This window comes from Oxyura jamaicensis, chromosome 1, assembly GCF_011077185.1.
Source record: "Oxyura jamaicensis isolate SHBP4307 breed ruddy duck chromosome 1, BPBGC_Ojam_1.0, whole genome shotgun sequence".
Classification (NCBI taxonomy): domain Eukaryota; kingdom Metazoa; phylum Chordata; class Aves; order Anseriformes; family Anatidae; genus Oxyura; species Oxyura jamaicensis.
In genome coordinates, this window is record NC_048893.1 from 15,027,708 (window position 1) to 15,046,412 (window position 18,705).

The following is an 18,705-nucleotide window of genomic DNA, read 5'->3' on the forward strand; positions in this document are numbered from 1 at the left end:
CTGAAAACTCAAAGCAGGGCATCTCATGTGGCTCTGTAAGATGTGTGTGAATGGTATGAATGAAGAAAGAAGGCCTGCATTCAGCGGCCCTGTCACGCGTTCAGACCATCATCATGCAGGGTGCATTATATCACAACAAGAACAGGGGCCAGGGGTGGAAAACTTCCAAGCAAGCCCTGTTCTGTGCATTGCTCTTCAGAGAAAAGAGATGAGGCTGAGCAAGCAGCCTCGCACAAGGAGTTGTACAGGGTGTAAGGGGAGGACAACCTCCAGCCCACGTCCTCGCTCCCTGCAGAGACTGTGTGGGTGCCAGTGATGCTGGGGATGCCCCACAGGGTGGGTGAGGTTTTCCAGCCCCCGGGGAATCCAGGTGTGAGAAGGACAAATGAATGCCCCCTTCCAGCAAAGCGCTGAGCCCCGGTGGAAGTTTGGGTAGGGGAGGTCCAGGTCTGAGGGAGTGAGGAGCACTTTGGGGCCCATCAGGGCTGGAGGTGCACGAGCAGGCTGAGGGGGCTGGATTAGCAGTGATGAAGACCAGATGTGAAACTGAGACTGGCTCAGGTTGCCGAGGAAACGAGGGTGGAAAGAGCAGATCCCAAACAGGGGCTGGAGGAAGGAAGCAGGTGAGGAAGGAAGCAGGGTGGGGGCTACAAGGGAAGGCCGGTGGTGTGACAGCATGGGGACACGGTGCCTCTGTGACACCGCTGCACAATGGCACATCCCTCTGGGACAGAGAGAGGTGAAGGTGGAAGATGGGAGCTGGGCTGGGACTGGGAAAGCCCCTGGGGATGCAGCAGCTCCTGCATGAGCATCGCCACATGGCAATGCTTGAGCCGGGCAAAGTGTCTAAACGTACATAGCCCTGCTGCATGGCAAACACCCACAGCAATGAGAATAGTGGTCCCCCCCCTTCTCCATCGCAGCCCACAGCTCTCAGGCTGTAGGGACGGCGGGGACAGGGCAATGCGGGGCTAGGGTGCCTCCGCCACCACACCATGGCACACAGGGATTTGCCAGAGGCCAGGAGGGGTCAGCACATTGACAGCATTGGCACCTTGTGGTGCCTGCATTTGCTCCCTGTGCTGCCTCCTCCATGCAGTAATCAGGTTTCCTTTCAATCTCCTTCTGATAGACTGATTGAACTGGCTAAATCTCTCTGTACCATGTGTTTTTATCTAGACTTCAGATTTTCATAAGCTTGTTCTTCTCTATTTTTTTCTTCTCTATTTTTTTTTGACATTTCTTGGGCACGGCAGTGTTTGTTCAGTGCTTAATCTCCCAAGACCACATACACAGAGAGGATTGCCCCTGGCGTCCCCATTGCACCAGGACAGGGTGAGTGCTTGGCACCTTGTGCCAGCCCTCACAGCACCTCTGGTCCTCCTCCTGCACAACAGTGCCCTTAAGCCTGAGTGTGTTTTGATGCATTTTGTTCAAGTGGAGCCAACCGCTGATCATTTGCTTGTAGCCTGTTTCAATGTTGCCACTCTCTTAGGATCACAGCAGAAGAGTAGGCTCACTGTCAGCCCCATACCATGTCACCCTGCTAACACAAGATGACTTCTCCATTCCCAAAATGGCCAGCAGCGAGTGGCCTCATCCCTGCTGGGAAGGGATGCTCTGGAGTAAGCCTTGCTGCTAAATTGGTGCTTGGTTTAATCTTTTCACGGCGGGATGGCACCACCTCCCATCTGACTGCTGTCCTGCTTTGTCCAGGATGTCTGAAATGACAGCATGCCCCGTTCCCGGGCTGTCACAAGACATGACTGCAGCCAGAGCCTCTCCCTGATGCCACACAGCTTTTTCTGCACTGTCCTTTGGCCTTTGGGGTACCTTTGGGGCAGGGGAAGGAGGCTGCACCATGTGGCATTGGAGCAGAGTTGGGCTGGCACTTGCATCCCTGCTACTCTCCACCCACAGGCAGGGACCAAGGCTTAGAGTGGTGGGAAGGAATTAAGGGCAAGGAAAGTTTTTGTAAGCTGGGTGGAGGATGACTGCCACCCCCAGCCTGGCAGTGGATGAGATAGCTTTTAAATGCTCTCCATATGTTACGCTATGTTATGGTGGGTGGGATTCACAGGGAGATGCTGAGGGCATTGGTGTGGTTTATCCCTCCCTGGGTATCTGGTGATAGCAGCTGCTGCAGCCCAAAGCTCAGCTCCAACTGGCCCCGCTCCGAGCAGGGCTTGGGTGAACTCCAGAGGTCTCCACCAGCCTCACCCAGGCTCTCCAAAAATCTGCCCATCTGCAGGGACCAAAAGCCCTTAGAGACCTCTTGTTTCACGAGAATTACTCCACTCCAGGGCACAGAGTACATTTCTGCAGGATGCTGTATCAGCTTGTCAAATCAGCAGGCACGGTTCGGGGTCCTTTGGCCAAGCCAACCCCTGTGTGCTGAGCAGGACACTGCTGCCATTAATCACAGCCCTCTATCTGCAAGCTTGCACAAATGCAGCTGGTTTGGAAATGTGTTATCCTGACCCTCAAATAATAAAACAGCACCCTTCCAGCCTCCTGCCTTACCTCCACTGATGTCTTCTGGAGCAGCATTCCCCATCCTCTTGCACACAGCTGGTATATCAGCACCTCTGCAGCCAGCTGGGTGCTGCACCTGAGCTCCCCACAGGCTGTTGTGGCTAGGTGAGAGGGAGGAGGACAGTATTTGGCTCACAGAGTCGTGAGACCTTGCTGAAGCTCAGCATCACCAGCCCTGGAGAAGCCAGCTCTGACTCAGCTAACTGGGGCTGTCACCTCCACCCTGTCAGAGGCCATATCTGAAAAGAGGCTGAATGGTAGCAGAAACGTCATTTGACTTGTTGGGGATGGGTGAGGATTTGGATGCAGAGAGTTAATACTTTTTCCAGGAAACCTCATTCTTTCTAAATCATCTCTCTACTAAAACCCTTAAAAAGCCAATTCACAAACACTTTCCACCTGAGAAATAATCACTTGTATGAAGACTTAAGCTTCTCATTTCTCACAATGATAATCCTTCGCAAAAATGAAATCAGGATTTCTACAAAGTTTGTAGAGGCTGTTGGCATAATAATGCCCAGCTACAAGCTGTCTGAGGAATGAAATGAAGGTCCTGGTGGCGTTTGCCCAGAAAACTTTGCCTGAATGCTTACCTTGCACGTTATTGTAATTAGAGTTGATTTTATAGGAAAAAGAGGTTACCAGCTGCACATTAAAATTGCTTCGGACTGAAGCTTAGGGTAACATTTTCAGTAAGAGAATCTGTCTTTCCGTCTATATTTATTTAGAAATGTTCAAGGGCCAATACAACAAATTAGCAAATTATTTGTGGTTAGTTACAGGTACAATTCTGTCCTTTTCCCCAGCAAAACTCAGTTATTAATTGATTCTCACCGAACCCAGTTAAAAAACGTACATTCCTGTGACCTCCCCAGAGGCTTATCACACTTCCAGGAAGATTACAATGGATGAAAAAGGAGCCTCTCTTTGCCTATCCTTGCCTCAGAGAAAGCTTGTGGTGACGGGACGTGTATGATTGGTGATGGTCATTGCTGAAGGTTGTAAGTACTGGCGGCTAAATAGCACCACCTGCTAAAATATCACCTGAAGGAATCAGGATTGGAGGCTGCCGCCCCAGACAGAGGAGAGTCCTGCCAAAGCAAGCTCAGCTCTTCCCAAAAGTCACAGAAAATCAGAGGTGAAAGAAAGCTCCTGAGCACAGTGGGAGACTGACACTGAGATAAGGAGGAGGCATGGTTCTCTTCTAATGTAATAACAGTCACATAAATACTTTAAAATACTTCTCCAGTGGCTAAAAAGAGCATGCTGTTTTATTTATCACCATCGCCAGCACACATACCACTACAGAGATAGTTTTTATCCTTGCGGTTGGTTTGTAATCACAGGTAAAAATTGCAAGGCAATTGGATTTTATAGGCTCTCATCCAAAGCCTTTGGAACATGATGGTCTGCTTTGATTGACATATCCCAAGTGGTGAATTACCATATTAGAGAGATAGGTGCAACTCTTGCATGCAGTCAGAACATCTGTGTCTGGCTCTGAGCTGCATATTTTCAGTCCTTACTGGGAAATGGTGCAAGCCAGGCTGAGACCTGGCTAGAACCTGGCAGATTTTGAAAGCTTCTCTACAGAGGCTTAAGTGCAGTGGAGAAAATAAGCTACAGCAGTGAGAGGCTCTAAACTGTGTGAGATGTGAGAACTTACTTACTAAGAAGGTGTTTGCCTCCTCTGAAACACCTACACTGGTCTCTGGGGTGCTACAGTCCTCTTCTCCCAGTTCTGACCTGCCCTCTCTGCCCAGTAGGTTCGCCGGAGCAGACTGGGAATCTGCCTTGCTCTGCAGACCAGAAGTGTCTGCCTGAATTTGGGTAGCTTCACTCACTGCAAGACAAAACAAATTCTAAAAGCCCCAGCAGTGATGTCCCTCTAGCAAAAAGCAGGAATATCTCTCCCACTGCACGTTACTGACCGTTTGCATCGGGATGGGTCAGTTCAGCACCGTCAAAGCACAGCCACCAGAGAGCTCTCAGCCAGGTGATGTACAGGGTGTAGCTGGGACAATGCTTGCCTTGGAAATGTCCCGATTCCAGCCAGCACAGGCTCGTGTGGCACAGTCTGAGCAAGTTTCATAACGCTGAGTGAACAACTGTGCCTCACAAAATCCTGGTAACTGCTGAGCTTTCAGCAAATCATGAGTATTATTCAGATAAATTATACCCCCTGTGAAGAAGATGATCATCGCAGTTTCAGCTAAAGAAATGACTAGGGAGCTTGCTTTGACAATAAATTGCGGCAACCTAAAAAAGAAAATCTGCTTATGTCAAGCCTTAGGAAGTAGGCGGTGAATTGGCTAAATGATAGTTCCACATTTCAGAAGTCCGGCTGTGAAGCCACTTCCTGTGTGTGCAATTTTTATATATAAAAGACAATGCGATTTTCTTCAAAGTGAAGAAAAGTCCACTGACATTTCCGAGAGATGCTATTTTTAACATGGCATAGACATAAACCTGCAAACTGTTCAGCAATGTAGCCTGCCTTTTAGTTTCAAATATAAAAGCAGGCAGAAAACACAGCCATCAGTTTGATGATGAGAACTGAGACAAAGAATGGCGAAGGATCTCTTCGGTGCTGGACGATGCACATCCCGACATCCACAAGACCTTTCATTGCAAAATAAAAGAAACTGACCTGGTGGAAACAAGGGCCCTGAATCTTCTAACAGCTGGCTCCAAGGGATAAAGCACAACATGTTAACCTCATACAAGCAAGTTTCCTGCAGTGTGTAAGGACTAGCCTGTAACATAGCTTACAAACATTTATGTAACTAGGAACTATTTTAAATGGAAAGAATATAACCTAGAAACAATACTATACTATCAGGAGATTTTATTTATTATTTGTAGCTTCAAACAAATACTGTTATAAGGAAAAAAAAAATATTTTCAACCTGCTGGCAAAACTCAGAAACACATAAACAATTTGTCAGTATTAACAGTCAGAGAATGAATCAATAGAGTGCTGTGGAAGGAATTTTAAGCATTTGGGTTTGTTGTTATTGTGTGTTTGCTTCTTTTGTTAAAAATTAATAAATTAGTTCTTTTAAAAGTACCTTTTATTTTATGTGCACAGATGTGCATTTTCTGTTTCCTTTTTCTGTTTTCATTTTTCTGTTTAGTACAAACATAGGGCAAAGGCTAGTTTGCCTGTTAAAGTGGATAAAAATCAGACAGTAGTTCTGAACTAAGAGTCACATCAAATGTGTCTTGAAGTGAAATAGAATCTCTCCACTACCTTCCGGAGAAGCAAAGTCATCATCAGACTACAGAATCTTACAGGTATATGGTGGGAAAGCAAATCTAGTTTCTAAGGTGTATGTTTAATAAGCTGTTGTAAAATCCATTGTTAACAGTTGGAGATCTATAGAAATCCATAGCTGGAGAAGGTAGATAGAGATCCATAGTAAGTAATAATTTATAAGCAAATAAACAACAATATTTTGACTAGCCAAGCTAGAAACATCAAAATATGACAATTAAATAACACCTACTGAGAACAAGAAAAAACCTGAAAGTATTATTTCTGTCCCCTTTACATGCCATTCTATTTGGTCACTGCTTTTCTCTCTCCTTCATGACATCGATGTAGTTCAGAACCTCTAGAGTTGTTCTGTCAGCCAAACTCAGATACTCGGCTTCAGAAGAAAGAGCTGCCTTTCCCGCTGTGCTGCCTGTGCCTGCAGGCTGCAGCGCCTCATGCTCTGGCATTTTGTGCCCTCCAGTGGTGCCTGCGGTGCCGGGAGGAGGGAGCCCCTCGGGGCTGCGGGCAGAGAGGAGGGAGCTCCCGCAGCTGCACACCCGCATGGTGTCACATTGGGTGGCAACATCCACCTTCCCTGCTTCTGGGGCACAGCTCTCGGTCTGTGACCAACCATCCCGCTTTGTACTGTCAGCGACGTGATCTTTTTTATGGGTCTGGTGTAAGGAGCTGCCCTCACCTGGGGCAGTGTGGTCTTTATTTGCCTCCTCTGTGTCATGTGAACTAGTGTGTTTCTGCTGAAGGTAGTTATCTTCTCCCCTGGCCAAACTACTGCAGTGCTGGAGGGGCTCAGATCCACTCTGAGAGGCCGTGGGGGTGTCTTTGCTTGCCGCACCTGAGGTGTTGTTGGCATTGCCTATCTGGTAACACCTTTTGTCCACATACTGCTTTTTGGCTGGGTCTTCCGCTTCAGACTGCATGAACAGAATTGTGTGAATAACTGTTAAAACAGTTCCATAACTAAGTTAATAATCAACTCACAATTAAATTATGAAATAAACTGAAAGGCCAGAACTGTCTGTTGGATTTTTGTGTTCTTTCTGCAGGAGCATGCTCCTGGCCTTTGTTAGAAATAAGGTGGGTGAGGTGGACCTTTCCTCTCATGCAGATTTTTTATTTATATATTGTGGCCTTTTTGTGTTCAGTAATGGCTGAAAACACACAGTGTCAAATCCTCCTCCCTTACTGGCACTTAAAGTAAGGCAGCAACACCACAAGGAAGAAAGCAGAAGCTTGCTTAGCATCTTTCCACAGTTGTATTATTGTAATTCCACTAGGCCTGATATTGTTAAGAGACCAGACCACGGGGCTGTTTAACTACTTAGGAAAATTTACATCTAATCATTTCTTGTTTTGCTCACATATAAATTTGTCTTATACAAAACAAAACCATAAATAAGATTCCAGCTGCATCCACCCTTGGATGTGCACAGGCATATAGATATCATTCAAATGAACCCCTGTAAACTCACCAGGGAGCAGCACTCACCATGTCAGGACTAGAGCTGAAACAGCTTTCTGTCTGTCTTGGAGAGTAGCTGGGTGAGGGGCTGCTGAGTGGTGACTCCACATCTGAAATTTGAGCTCAGACAGAAGGAAAAGTTACTCACCAAATATTCCCCAAACATCCAACTCCCAAGCACAGAATGCAGAATGAAGCATAACTACTACTTCTGAAGCAGTTTTATGATGCCGCTTCAGGAATAAAGTGCTAGCAAGGTCAGTCTGGGATATGGCAAGAGTCAATTCTCATTCTCTCAAGACAGCATATCACAGCAGAACGTGTGAGACGGGTGTCCCAAAGCTAAAGCTAAGCTGCTAATCTGCACTGGCAGCAGCATTGTGCTACCCAAGAGGGGTTCTGCAGGGCAGGGGAAAGGATTGAATGCAGCAAAAACCCTGCACACAGTGGCCACCATACAAGTTATGTGGGCTTATGGTCATGTTTTTCTCTTGGAGGCCCCTGGGAGGTCTTCTGCTCTGAAATACAGCCAGCACGGCTGACCCATACAGCTACTGAGGGAGCAAAAAGGATGTGGGATCTCTCTGCTGGCTCCCCTCATTCTGTGCACATGTTGAACTGCACAGCGTAGTCTGGTGGAAGAGAATAAAGACTGGTAAAGACTAGACTAGTAAAATGAAACGAGAAACATTTCATGAACATATTAAATAATATAAAAGACTTGTCCAAGATTTTTTTTTTCCACCAATGGAGATCTGCAGGAATAGAAAGAAAGACAATGACTGGCATTTACTTGGCCCTGTTACAAAATGGTGATGTTTGTAAACTTGAGTTGTGATGTTCACATTAACACACCTGACCTCTCATGGATTGATTTATTTATTTAGAAGCTAATCCTAATTTTAGAGCTGGCTTTTCAGTTTAGGGGACAAACTTGGAGGATATGGGGCAATAAGAACTATGTGGATAGTACTCACCAGAAAGAAGACCATCGGAATTGTTCTCTTCAAGAGAAAGCTAATACTTAGTTACCTGGTAATGGTATTATACCGCGCTGCATGAATCAAAAATAGGAACCCTCATCAAATGTAACATCCTACAAAGATGAGAACACTTCTCCCTGGCTTTAAAAGTAAGTTTCAGTTTCATGTATAGAGAAAAATCTGATATTTGACTCAATGATATGTAAATGGCACTAACCTTTCTTCATCTTGTGAAGGTTTGAACTCACTCCCAACTTACACTCTTCCTCTTGTGCTGTTGCAAACTTTTGAAAACAAGCATTAATAGTGAAGGCTCAGCTGGTTCAGCGCCTCAGGTTAAGTGAGGAACATTCTGTTCCTCTATTACATAAAGGACTCACTGCAAATTATGATAAGGACTATAAAACCCCTGAGCAATACCATATGCACCTGAGTGACTTCTACAGGCAAAATATCTACAGGAGGTTTTATGTGTATAACGGCATAGAGCTCCATTCAAACACTGAAGTATCCTGCATATAACCTCTGTACCCTGCCACGGACTCAGACCTTAGGGTAAAGAGTAACTTATATATTGCATTTCAGGCATCAGCTTAGGTGTGAATCAAACCATATAAATTACGGACCTGAAAGGACTGGCTGAACCACTTAACTAGAAGCTGTTCTTTCTGGACTCCTCATATAAAGCATGAAGGACAAGAAGTATCCAAGTTAATTCAGAGAAGTTAATTCAGTTTCTAACTGTTGTGGATATTCCTTCTTCACCCCAAATGAATGGTGCAAACACTTCAGTAGTAGGTAACACCAAAAAAAAAAGTCTTTAAAAGGTTACCTCTTCAAATCCAAAGAGCTGATTCTGTTTCCAGACTGCTTCTTTCACAGGCTCATCTCTGAGGGATGCAAACATGAGTTCTCTGATAAGTGATTTCCCCTGTACTTTTACTTGCTTTCTGAAATAAAGTCACTACTGCTGACTTTTTTGCATACATTTTTTGTTTTGTCTTCAGTACGCATGAAATGTTTCCCACTACTGAGAACCTGTTTTTTTTTTTTTAATATTTTTTTTTTTATATAATTTTTTTTTACTAATAATTTTTTTTTTACTAATTTAACTGAAGACAGCATTGCTTTGTTATGGATCAGTCTGTGACAAAGCTATCTTGATGAAAAACACGGGGCACTCACATATGTTAACTTTGGCCTAGGAAAGACGCTAATTTCCTTTGTAGTCAGTGAAAGGAGACAAGGTCTTTTAGAGTACAAAATCACAACGAGAGTTTGACTGCAGGGAACCTTTCTCTTTAGTTATTACAGACAGATGTACAAAGGGTTTACATGCACAGGAGTTTATTCACATTATTCACTGTTATTTTCACTGGAATAACTTAGGTCTTCAGTAATATTGCTTAGAACTTTGCCTTCAGGTCCTCTTAGCCAGGGTTTCTGCAATTCAGCAAGGTGTCTGCTGCTGTCACTAGTTAATAGATGGACTATTTTTACTGCACTCACCTTTTGTTTATTGAATAGTTCTGCACAGTCTCCTTTAAGTTGGTCTGCTGATCATGATAGTAAGCAAATGTCTCTAAAATCAAAAGTAAATCTTGTTTTAAAAATGCAGTAGCATAAATACAATTTGAAAATAACTACTTCTATCAATTTCTAAAAATAATTGGATTAAAAATTAAATTGCTGCACCTCAAAGATTCATAATGTGTTTTAGCTCAGAGTAGACACACGTATATATATATATATATATATAGGAGGTGTGTCTAAAAGAAGAATAAAACATAGAACATATGTCCCTAAAATGCTGACACTCACCACTTTTTTCAAGTATTGAAGGTTTTTCTTTGTTTCCAGATGGAACGAAGTAGTGCTGTCCCTCATGACAGTCCTGCAGGTGGGTGTTATGAGGTCTGCCTTTCTTGTAGCTTGCAAGTGACACATTGTTATTTTTACATAAAACCTGTTCTGGAGCTGTGAAAATGCCTTTCAGGTGTCTGTCTATGGATTTGTTTTGGGCTTTAATTGCAGGATGAGCCTCTCCAGTATCATAAGTATAATCTCTGTTGGTCATTTGATTTCTATCATCAAGATCAATGAAAAAATTGGCAGTACTGCTTTGGTTAACAAAAGGATTAAAATGCCTTGTGGAAGAATTATTATGGATTGATTGGCTCTCATCTTCAAACGGTGCCAGAAAGGGACAATCACTTTCATGCTGGGGAGCTTTCAGTTCTGTGGTTTCTTTCATGACACCAAACAATGTTTCTTTTATTCCTTCTCTGTTTTCTGATTCTTTACTCGTCATTATCACCGGATTTTTCCTGGCAGAATTCATATAGTCCAGCCTTTGGGGGAAGGGAATTAAAAAAACACAGCTTGCTCAGTATATAAATTAGCAAAACACTGACTGCTAACACTACAAACGATCAACTTAAAAAAAAATCAGACTTTGCTCCTCAACACACTTGATTCTGTCCTGAGTGTATGTTATTTCCACTGAAAGAGTGCCTGTATTTTATTTCCACATTATAGTAAGGCTGTTTTAAACAGAGTTCTGTTTCATGATATCTCCAAACGTGCCAATACATGGAGCATATCGAGTAGGAAACTGTGATTTATAAATCAGCCACAGTATGTCACTGCTGCTCCACTCAACTGACCAAAGAAGTCCACTATGGACTAAAAAAAAAAAAGACAGAAAGAAAGGAAGAAAAAGAAGAGGGAGACAGCTTCTTCAGTTCGTAAAAAGTTTGTTCTTCAAGGCTACAGTTCACTCTTGTACTGAAAGCCCATTACAAGATCTGTGCATTGCTTAATTCCTGGTCTCTTCAGCAAGACAACTGTTTTTGTAATTGAGGTCCGTAATCCTAATTAAGCACAGAAGTTTTCTACTCGGCAGTCAGGAGGTCAGTCTTTTTTGTTTTCAGTTTTTTGCAGTCAGTTTTGTTTTGCCCCTACTTCCCTCCCCCACTTCTGGTAGTAGTGGTTTTGAAGGACGCTATCATGTTTATCATTAGTGTGAAAGCTATCATGCTTTCACTCATTTGGATCTTAATTTTACATTTGGCCACTTCTTTCTAGGTTTGATCTCTTGACTGACTTTTCAGAAAATCTGAGTGAAGAGTTAAGAGATTTCTGTATGCAGAGATGGCCATGGCCATTCAAAGCATGCCTTTTATTATTATTAATAATAATATTATTAAATAATAACAATAATAATAATAATAAATAATAATAAAACAATGCTCTCAGTGGAACTTGAAAATTGAAATGTGGCAAAGTGAAAACTTATTTTAAAAAAATCTATAATGTCTTGATCAGAAAATACTTGGAACTGGAAAAAGATCTTAGAGAACTTAAGGGAGAAAGTACCCACAAATCAGTTTTAAAAGACTAAACATAATACGGTTTGTATCTAGAGAAAGTTGGATACAACTGAGGAAGGTAAAAACATTTTGTGGAGCAATCCAGCTGAACATTTTGTAATACTAAGTAAAAGATAATAGTAGATGAGGAAATGGCTAAGCACTACTCAGAGTGAAAGACTTTTACAAGACACCTACAATTTTTAGTTAATATTTAATGAACTTGAGGGGTCACAGATCTCAGTACACATGGATTCCATCATCAGTATGCTACAATTATGTTAAATGATTGTGTAAGTTTATGCTTTTCACATGCTGTGAAAGATATGTCCTTCCCAGGAGAGTTGACAGCTACTGAAGTGAAAGAATTTATAGATATCATGGGTGAAAAATAAACAAACAAACAAAAACAAAAACAAAAAAAAAGAAAACACAAAGAAACGGAGTTGAAGAACTGTTGGAAAGGAGATTTCACATTGTCAGCATGGTCAGTGAGCCATGAGTGGGTGGAGGACTGTGAAAGATGCCATGACCGAGGGGAGTGCAGACCTGAGGGCCCATGGAGAAATGAAAAGGGAGATCTGACAAGATAAGATTATGTAGGGCATCAAGATATTCATCAGGAAGTCACCAAGATATACAGCAATGTGAGCATTATCCTAACTTTAGGTTTTGCTGGAGAAAGCTAGAAGGAGCTAGGAAAAGTTAAAAAGAGAAAGTTAGGTTGGGTATGACTGAAGGCTGCTGTGTCCATCAAGGTATCATGAGGTCACAGGGCTAGCCAGCGCTTTGACCCCCCAGGCAAACCGAGTGCAGGTACTTCAGGAACTGCAGAATAGTGTATGGTCTTTTTTGGCTCTCTCCAGAGACTGATATGTACTTTCAGTCAGAAGGTAGACTTACAGAATAGAAAGAATAAAGGAAAATTACCCCTGTAAGATCCCTAGATACAAGGAAATAACACCTAGAAAGAAACTGTTCAGTGAAATAAACTGTTCAGTTCAAATGACTCTGGCCCTAAACCCACTGTGATTAAAAGATTTTTAATCAGCAAATGTAAAGAGAAAGCAATCCTAGGTTTCTGCCTATTCTTTTAGAAACAAAGTGTATTTCTCATGAAAGTATTTCTGAATCAATTCTAAAAAAAGCTATAGTAGAATCACATATGAAAGAGAAGGAGAGTAAATGTTTTTTTGCTCCTGGAATCCCAAATATATACAATGGAGGTGGAAAAGTTGCTCAATTGCTACAAATTCAAGGTCATCAGAAAAGCGCTTGCAACGGTACCCAGAACTAATGAGAGTGGCAGCTGCTACCCTCCCCTTGGCCTGTCAGTGAATCCATGCTTCTGGATGAATTGAGAAATACCATTCTGTTTACAACATTGCAAAAAATAGACCATGGTTCCAAGAACCTACCAAAATCACAGTTTGCTGCCTCTCTGCAAATTTGAACAGCTTTGTGTGTTCAGTCTTCTCATTTAATTTTAATTTCTATTTAAGAAGCACTAAAAATCAAGTAAAAATAAGTTTCAGGTATGCCCTTTCTTACTTTACTGTGATTTTTGCTCTCTTATATCAAATCACTGCCTACCTGTGCACTGGCTTAAACAGCTCCGGAGGCATTGTATCAGACTTTCTTAAAATACACTGGCTTGGGTGTTTTGAAAGCCAAGGATCTTGATCTGAAATAATTCCTGGCTGAGAAAATGATCAAAAATGTCAAACTCTGAATTTATAGAATACTTGCAGTGTTTTAAAGTTGGGTTTGCAAACAATATATATGATTTCCAACTGTTTTACTTCTTTTTATCTTTACAGTAAAGGATAAAACATTACAGCCCAACTGAGTTCCATACAATTCATACTTTTCCATATTCACATGTCACCGCTAGCATACAAAATGGCTTTTTAAGCATCCCATGATCCCATAATATCGACAAGCTGGATAGACTGGAAAAAGCTGACATTCCACTGAAGGTCATAGAATCACAGAATGCTGTTGTGTGGAAGGGATCTCAAGAGGTATCTAATCCAAACTCCTGCTCAGGCTAGCTCCACTGATAGTCCAGATTGCTCAGTATTGTTCAGGACTGAGACTCCACAGCCTCCTTAGATGACCTATTTTGGTGTTTAGCTACTTTTGTGACAACACTTTTTACTATACAAGCAGAATTTCCATTGTTTAAACTTGTGACTTTTATTCTCATTTCACTGTGCACCTCTGACTCTGTCCTGTCTATAACTCTGTTTAGACCCTGAAGACAAAGTCTGGTTCCCCAGTCATCCCCTTAGAGCTTTCTCTTTCCCAAGCTATACAAACCCTCTTTGCTCATTCTCTCCATGTCTATCATAAGCTCCAATCCACTAGCAATTTTTGTGACCCTCCGTTGGTCTTCCTCCAGTTTGTTGATCTCTCTCGGGCTAAGAGTGCCCAGAGTGGACACAATATTTCAGATGCATTCTAACACATGGTTTTCAGAGGGGAATAATCACTTGCCTTTGACAGTTTCATATGCTCTTTTTACTACAGCTTCTTATGTAGTTGGCCTTTATTGCTACATGGGTGCATTGCTGACTTGGGTACAACTTGTTATCCACTGGCACTCTCAGGTCCTTCTCTGAGAAGCTGCTGCCTATTCAGTCAATCCCCCACCCACACAGATGTGTGGGGTTATTTCTTCTGAGGTGCAGGATGTTCTGTTTAACTGTGTTGAACTTTAGGAGGTTTCTTTTGGCCTTCTGCAAGTCTAGATCCCTCTGAGACACAGCCCTCCAACTGTAATGACCACTCTGTCAGTTTGGTGTCGTTTATGAAACTGCTGAGATGCTGAGGGTGCATTCTGTCCCATTATCCAAATTGCTGATGAAGATATATCAGACTTGTTATTAGATCCTGGGCATCCCTGCCAGTTGCCAACTAGACATAAAATAATTGTCTTTACAATTACTTTGAGCATGATGGTACAGCCAGTTTTTTACCCAACTTATCATCCACTCCTCTGGCTGATACCTCCCCACTTTTGCTACAAGAATCCCACAAGGTAAACTTTGTCAAAAGCCTTCCTCAAGTCAAAGTAAATAATATTCACTGCTGACCCTTATCCACAGAGCTAGTCATTTCATCACAGAAGTTAATCAGATTTGTCAGGCACAGCATGGCCATGGGAAATGTATGCTGGCTGTTCTCATTCAGTTTCTTGTTCTTCATGCAACTTTAAATGACCTCCAGGAGGTCTAGTTCTGTAACAGGTGAGGGATAGAGGTGAGCTGAAGAGCTAGTACTTTCCTGGATCACACTCGTCTTCTTTGTACATGAGCATAACTTTTGTGTATTTCTTGCCTCTGAGAAACTGTCCTGATCACCACAGTCTTTCAAAGATGATGGGAATCTGCCCTGCAGTGATGTCAGCCAACTCCCTTAGTATACTTGGATGCACCTTGTCCAGTCCCATGCATTTTTTTTTGTGTCCACTTAACTAAGGATTCCTTAACCTGTTGCTTCACTGCTGTTTTGTGTGTCTCTCCCCAACACTGGGCCTGAAAACGTGCCAGAGAGCAGACCTTGCCAGAAAAGACTGCGGCAAAGTAGGTCTTGATTGCCTCAGACTTCTCCATGTCCTTCGTCAGTAGGTCATCAATTCTGTTTAGCAGTAGACAGCATTTTCTTTGGTTTGGCTCATGACAGAGCTATAGAAGTTCGTGTTCTCTTAGGCCATGGTTATCACCTGGGATCTTACGCCCATTTATACTAACTGTACATTCAAGAAAGCTGTATTTATAACTGTAGCATACTTCAGTTTTCTTTAAGCAATTTTACAAGCCAGAAACAAAAGACAGCTGCAGTATGTGGCTAACTTCCTTCCTGCAGATATCAGCAATGCTGAGAGTTCAGCAAATGTACGCTCAAACTGAGGCTGCTTCACACCACTAAAAGAAATATGTTTGTATACACAGAATAATCATTGCCACTAGCCTACAAGAAATGTTGCTTGTTCGTAATTATCTTCAACATTAAACTAAGTCTATACCCCAAATAAATGAAATTTAGTTAAAAATAATTCAGAGGAAATGAAAAATATTAATCAAACCTGGTTTTGCTTATCTTCATAGCTCTCTTCCCAAGGATTACCCATTAGGTTTGTATTAAAATTTTCTTCTGAAAACTGTGCACAGTTAGGGGACCAAAAAACAGAAGGAGACAATGGACAGGTGCTAAAAGCTGTTGCTATGTTGTCTTCATGTTCCATACAAGAGTCAGCATAAGATAGTTCTGTTACTTGTGGTAACTAGATAAAAGATAGCAAAGAGAATTAATTTATCTAAGACTATTTTGATCTAAGCATAAAGTTCAAAAAAGATCTAACCTTTCTATATCTTTCACATCTCTTTCCACATATACCACTTTTACAGAAAAAAAAAATCATGTATTCTGATATGATTTTTTCATTAAAAACATAAAGTTGTTAGGTTTATTTCAGGAAAACACTTAAGTACCTATTGAAGTTGTAGTATATATACACACACAGGTTATCCTGAGGGGAGATGGATATAAATACATTTTTAGCTTTACACGTGTAGGTAAATGATGTGTTGAATTGGTTCTTAAGTAGAAAATTAAAGTTATTTTACTGCAGTATGAAGAAAACGCCAGCATGTTGTGAGACCCACAATGCTATCTCAAGCGCATCAGAACACAGGAGAAATTTGAAAACAAAAAAACAAAACAAAACAAAACAAAAAAAACATTAAATGTTTTTACAACCACAGCTACACGGAAGGAGTGCCTGTAACCCAGTTTATTCAGTGAAAGCGATACAAGAAACTAATGCAATGCAAAAGCTTTGTACATAAACTGAACTAAATCCTTGTGCCACCAAACTATCCCTAGAAAGCTAAATTATGAATATTATAGCCCCTTTTTCTGCTAGATAAAGCAGATATAATGATTTAAATGGGATACACTTTACCTCATAGAACTTTTTAAAAGAGTTCTTTGCAATATACAGGACTTGGCCTTTATTCTTTGATCCATACATTAATTTCTGTGTGAGCACTGCATTATCGCGTGTTCTGAAGGAATGATGTAAACCAGTTCATACTGGTAGAGTCTGGGGAGAAACTTAGCTGTCATTTTGATCCATTATTCCTGGCCACATTGAATTGAAATGTGGCCTCTATATCTTCAAGCAACAGAAGAAAAAGGGTAGTAAGAGAAGGCTGGCTTAATGCGATATCTAAAAAAGTAGTGGCACCTCATGGTGATCGTGGTTGAAACACATTAGACAGATAAATTTTCACCCCCGATAAGCAAGTCTTCCTCACTCGAAAGGAACTAGTAACACTTCTATCTTTCTCACTCTAGCAGAAAGTGGTTTGGCAAAATGAACGGGCAAAGAAGATATGGAACAATACTGAGTGAGAGGTTTTTTGCAATTGCTCTCTCCTCAGAAGCAGCAGGAGTCAGTGGAGCTATATTATCAAGCATGTTTGAGCAATCTAAACTTTTTTTTTTTTTTTTTTTTTTTTTTTTTTTACACAGCATTGGAATTTATCATTAAAAAAATCCTGATCTTGATATAGCAAATGCACTTTAACCTCAATAAGAGTGTGAACTTCCCAATTGTATCCACTGAGACTTGTACATAAGTTTGTCTTAAAGACTCACTTCTGCATATACTTCTCACATTTCATCAATTTATGATATGCATATTGTTTATAATTTACCTAATCTTGGCCTCAGATATTTTCCCATAATTTTTGTCCTTTGCAACTAGTTAGAGCACAGATATTCCTGGGTATTTTGGAAAATGCCTAAAACAAGTTGAGCTTTTCATTATATATGTGAGAAAAGAAGAAAAATAATAGAATAATAGAAGAAAGATAATACAAGGAAAAAGTGTAAAACATGACTGCCAAATAACATATTAATGTAGCCTTAAGAAGGAAGCCTTCACATGTTTCAGTACTCATGAGATTTGATCACTGAAAAATCACTTAGAAATACAGTTATTAGTACATATTTTTACCTTGACATCAGTGAAAACAATAAACTTACATCATGCTGGTATTTTCCCTTCTCTAAGAGATGCTGCCTTCTGCTGTCCAATACTTGCTCTTGTAACCTTGTAAAATTAATAAAAACAGTCCATGAAATATGAGATTTGTAAGATTAAAGCATCCTAACTAATTTCAAATAAATTTAACAATATTTTTCCAGGTGTCTACAAAGGGCTTGATTTTAAGCAGATTTGACCATAAAGTCTGTGGATCAGTCACGTAAGGGTGTCTGAAATTGATAGGAAAACGGTGTAAGTGGAAGATGCTGTTTGAATAGTCTGCTTTGTGAGATATACTTAGTGCATGAACAATCTGCCATGAGTAAAGAAGTATATATACATATTTAAATCTCAGCTTCATGTTTTGAATTTAAATGTTTCTTTATTCTCTTGTAATAGGAGTATCACTGGAATGTCAGAAGGCATAACAAAACTTCTTTGTCTTAGAGTACTATATTTATGCTTACTTAATACCCCAAATATACATTTCTTCAGTCCTTTCAAGGCAGGACACATATGAGCATAGGCATAAAATCAAATGCTCAGGATATTGATCAGTTTCAGATCAGTCTTTCTCTCCATACTCCTGCTCTACAGTACTGGCCTAGACCTCTTTCCCCAGTTATCCAGTTGCCTCCAAAGTGACACCCTTCCATTCATGTTAATAAATACACACAGAAAAAAATATCCTTATCAGGTTTATTTTCCACTGCACTGCAATGGTAACTCCTTTTAATTTTTTAGGAAGCAGATGAAAGTACGTCATGAAACACCTTTTTCAGAACTTCAGTGTAGCTTAACTATTGCCTGTTTTATACAAGTACCTGTTCTGGATGAGGTCTAAGTTTGCTGTATATTGTTTATGCAGTGGTGACTTGGGAAGGTCTAGGTTGTACCTTCTAACAGGAGCTTTTAAGTCTCCAGTGATGTCAATGTGAACTGGCTTCTTCAGGCTCACTGTAATGAAAACATCTATAATGTCAACGCTGGACTTGGAGAAAGCCATTCATTTTAAAGCC

At 41.2% G+C, this 18,705-nt stretch overlaps 1 protein-coding gene across 1 annotated transcript in view; it reads right to left on the bottom strand.

Moving 5' to 3' along the window:
* Window positions 1–6,105: 6,105 nt before the first annotated feature.
* Window positions 6,106–18,705, bottom strand: part of C1H12orf40 (chromosome 1 C12orf40 homolog) — a 15,757-nt gene continuing 3,157 nt past the window's right edge. The window contains exons 4-13 of the mRNA XM_035343236.1: window positions 18,511–18,643; window positions 17,686–17,752; window positions 15,719–15,916; window positions 13,222–13,328; window positions 10,079–10,608; window positions 9,767–9,839; window positions 9,090–9,171; window positions 8,475–8,541; window positions 7,302–7,396; window positions 6,106–6,726 (exon numbers count right to left, since the gene is read on the bottom strand). Of these exons, the coding sequence (XP_035199127.1) occupies window positions 6,106–6,726; window positions 7,302–7,396; window positions 8,475–8,541; window positions 9,090–9,171; window positions 9,767–9,839; window positions 10,079–10,608; window positions 13,222–13,328; window positions 15,719–15,916; window positions 17,686–17,752; window positions 18,511–18,643 (1,973 nt within the window). The remainder of the gene's footprint in view (window positions 6,727–7,301; window positions 7,397–8,474; window positions 8,542–9,089; window positions 9,172–9,766; window positions 9,840–10,078; window positions 10,609–13,221; window positions 13,329–15,718; window positions 15,917–17,685; window positions 17,753–18,510; window positions 18,644–18,705) is intronic.